Genomic DNA, 3,954 nt, shown 5'->3' with positions numbered 1-3,954 from the left:
TTGCTGGCCGCTGGCTATTGCTTCGTTCAATTAATCTTACCCGTTTAATTATTATAGCTATAAGGCAGTAAATCTTAGCCGTTATTTTTTTTATCGTTTTAAGTATATAATAAATAGATGCCCACTAGTTAATGAAAGTGACAACATAAAAGACAACATATAAATGTTGCGCCCATTCCAAAATTATTAAGCAACGACATATGTATACGTTTTAGGATGTAAAACGAACTAAAAACCAAAAAAGGATGTAAACCCGGCCAACGAACGAAGAGCATCTACGTCTACACGCTGGCGTTCGAAGCTGATTCAAAGAGAGCTATTTTCCGCTAGCCCATTTTTGGCACCTCATTAAACATTCCACCGGCAGGAGCAGCTACAAAATACCTGTCCATTCCCCATCGACCCATCACCCCTTCCTCGCTCCTCTCTTGCTAGCTTCTCTTCTCAGGCTAGCCATCCATCGCCTCTTCTCCGGCCGGCCGGTGCAAGAGCAACCATGGCCGCGATGACGGTGCGCGAGGTGCTGTACATGTACACCGTCGCACGGCAGGCACACGAGCGGTTCTTGTCCGTGTGCGGCAGCCCGTAGAAAGCCCAGAACGCGGTGGCGCTCCTGGTTTGGCTGGACCAGGGAACCATCTCCGCCATACACCACGTACCAGCCATGGCACCCGACGCCGTCGCCGTCGTCGCAGAAGAGGCCACGCCGTCCTCGAGTGCCTCCGCCACCAGGTGCCTGAGCTCCCGCCCGTCCCGCTCATCTCTGCGCTCTGCATGCAAGGCGGTGTCCACATCGAGCCGGGCTGCTTCGCCTTCCACCAGGACCTCGTCGTCCGCGGGGTCGCCCACTTCCTCGACGGCGCTGGCAAGTTCGTATTCGACGACCGCCTGCACGCCCTGCTCCGGAGGTCCGAGACTGGGCTGATTGTCAACCCGCCGGAGCTCATGGCGCCCTACACCTCCCAACCAGTGGCCGTGCCGGAGGACTGCCGCTCCATGTTCATCACCTTCTCCAAGAGAAATGGCCTCCACCGCGAGGAGATCTTTGAGTACTTCAGGCAGTAAGTGTGCACTGACATACACTACTCGATCAATTGATTAACTTTATTTGTACACATGGATCTACCAAGATGTCTGCATGCATGATCCATGATGATTGGAACTGGATCATGTCTCATGGTTTGCATGTATGGGTGCAGGAAGTGGGGTGACTGTGTGGTGAGGGTGCTCATGGAGAAGACGAAGGGAGGCCACACGGCCATGTACGGCCGGATCATGTTCAAGACAGAGGCGATCGTGAAGCTCGTGCTCAACGGCGAGAGACTCGTCAAGATCTCCATTGGACAACGTGAGATTTGGCTCCGCAAGTACGTCCCTAGGCCAACCAACGCTGCCGCCTGATCCATGATTCCATCCATCGTCGTCTCGTCTATGCTTGTCTATGCTCATGCTAGCTAGCCAGATCTACCAATGGATTTGTAAGGTACCATTTCAAAATGGATTTTGTATTGAAATTAAGGGGAAGAAACTAGAAAGGATTGCTTGAGATTTGAAGAAGAAGTTACTTATCTCTTACTCAATTTGATAGCAAAGTAACAATTTGACGACATCATCGTCTAGGTTGGTATACTTCGCATACTCTCCCAAAATCTTGGCGCAAAAATGTTCTTTGTTTCGATTTTTAACTACAAATGTCAGACCAAATAAAAAAGCCCAACTGTTACATAACGGTCACCCATGTCGCAATGTGGATCCTTCCGCCACCTTCCTCATTCCGTTATTTGAAGATGAGCACCTACATCCACCATCCCCCAACCATCCACCCCCCCCACCCCCCCCTCTGTAATTCTCCCCGTCCATCTCAACTTTACTTTAGTCCTCACTCTACAGATTTATTGTTATTCCTTTCCTTTTCTTGGCATGTGACACCTCATTGGGAGCCACCTACCATTTCAACTACATGGAGAGAGACATGCCTAATTATAAGCTTGATGCTCCCTTGCTGGCATGGAAGAAACCACTGACATTGTTTGAATATCCTTTTGTTTCTTTCCCAAATCGTTGGTGCATGGAAGTTGTAGGTTTTAATTTCATAGTGCATATATACGAGCACCCTTGATTTTACTTCCTATCTTTGACTGTTGGGTCAAGCCACACAAGGACATACCGCACATGCATTGTCTTATTTCTATACTTGCATGGGCTTCTCTTATGTTATATACTCGCATACACCTTTTTCCAAAAGTTGCGCCCAATTTGTTTTTACAGTGTCGTTAGTTGTTTGTGCTTGAGGCAATTTATAAGAGAACTAAAGAGTTGCATGATACTGAACAAAAAACTTGTTGCTCCTTTCATTTGATGGTACTATTGTCTTATTGAAGAAACCATGTGACATGATTGGCTAGCTTTCCAGGTTGGTATCCTTAGCTTCCTCTCACAAAAGCACAACCATTATACAACAGTCAACCATGTCGTAGATCCTTGGTTCTATTATCTGTCCATTGACCACCTTCTTGCATCATCCCCCCCCCCCCCCCCCCCCCCGAAAAAAAGCACAACCATTATCGAACAGTCAACCATGTCGTAGATCCTTTGTACTATTAGGCCATGTACAACGGGGGCGCTTAGTCCGATTTGGTCAACCCCCCCCCCCCCCCCCCCCCCATCCCAGGATTTGAGCTGGCATTTATGCCGAGCCAGTCGCCGAGCACTTTGCCTATTTTTTGCACGCGAGCCTTTTTCTCCGTTATCTGGCAGCGGGCGCTACCTAGAGCGCTACAAATCGGCAACTGCTCAATTAACTCAGCTGGTCGTTGTACTAAAAACCAGCTCTACTGAACTAACTCAGCTGATTTCCTTTTGCAGATGGAAAAATAATCATTTTCTTTCCTCTTCACGCACAACAATAATGTACAGTAAACTATAGAGCTTATTTATCTATTATAAATCTGCATGAAACCTGAATACCTAAAATAAAATTGAATTGATACAAAATAAATGTGTAAAAATGAAATACTCGTGGTTGACAAGCTGGTCCAACAGGGACAAAGATCGCTTAAAACCTGAAAGCACGGTGAGATAAAGTTAGAAAAATATATGTCAAGTTACTTCAACCATTCTTTCAATCATACACGGTTAAATCGGCCTAACTAAATCATGCATGCAGTGCTGACTAAATCATGCATGCAGTAAAGCTATCTCGTTATATATAGTCCTAGTTGCAGGTTCTAGTTCCACGCCCATCCCAAAATTTTGTGCTCATACACAAGCACAATCCTACTCAAATCTGATACAAGTTTCTGTTCATACACATCACATCTTTCAATGGATATCGGCCATGCCAACATCGGAGACATACACTTACAATGTACTGAAGAGGATAATCTATGCTTGGTAAGTCATTTGTTTAATTATTAGTAGTTACTATATCATGAAAAGCTTCGCCTAACAACATTTTATGAATTGAGTAGGTAAATGCTTGGTTAAATGTTCCCACCGATTTTGTTATTGGCAATGAAAACGCTGCACGGGATTACTAGAATCAAGTCGCTGAAGAATATAACGCAAATACCGCCGATAATGGAAGAAGACAACCTATCCAAATCAAACGCCGTCGGGGTAGGATGAGCTCGAAGATTCTGCTAATCGATGGCATGTGGCCCAGGGTCGACGATGCATCCGTAGCTACTAGACAATATAACCAGGACTTGGTTTCCAAATCTCTGGAGATGTATAGGTTAGAACAAAATCAATCATTCAAATTTCTCAAGATGTGGATGTCCATGCGCAACAATCCCTAGTGGAATGCAATGTACTGTGAATTCAAAAAGGCATGATTTAATCCTCTCTCTATATAGTTCTCGTTATGGCTTGTCTTTTTTTGGCGCACGATACCTCACTGGGAGCCACGTACGGTTTCCGCTCTATGAAGCGAGGCATGCCTAATTAAGCTTT

The 3,954-nt window shown here is 45.8% G+C and overlaps 1 protein-coding gene across 1 annotated transcript; it reads left to right on the top strand.

Annotated features, from left to right (window-relative positions):
* Positions 1-425: 425 nt before the first annotated feature.
* Positions 426-1,818, top strand: LOC125526696 (uncharacterized). Its single transcript, XM_048691336.2, has 2 exons — positions 426-1,061; positions 1,200-1,818. Exons 1-2 carry the CDS (start codon positions 775-777, stop codon positions 1,399-1,401), a joined length of 489 nt encoding a protein of 162 aa, XP_048547293.2. The 5' UTR covers positions 426-774; the 3' UTR covers positions 1,402-1,818.
* Positions 1,819-3,954: the final 2,136 nt, after the last annotated feature.

Source organism: Triticum urartu, chromosome 3A, assembly GCF_056163025.1.
Source record: "Triticum urartu cultivar PI428250 chromosome 3A, HENAU_Tu73, whole genome shotgun sequence".
In the NCBI taxonomy this organism is placed as follows: Eukaryota; Viridiplantae; Streptophyta; class Magnoliopsida; order Poales; family Poaceae; genus Triticum; species Triticum urartu.
The sequence above is the reverse complement of the archived record's forward strand: the minus strand, read 5'-3'. Positions and strand labels throughout refer to the sequence as shown.

Excerpts from the sequence above, each read along its gene's own strand:
- LOC125526696 (XM_048691336.2), top strand. The coding sequence starts at position 775 with ATGCAAGGCGGTGTCCACATCGAGCCGGGCTGCTTCGCCTTCCACCAG. Across the intron at positions 1,062-1,199 it reads ATCTTTGAGTACTTCAGGCA|GAAGTGGGGTGACTGTGTGG; the intron begins GTAAGTGTGCAC and ends GTATGGGTGCAG.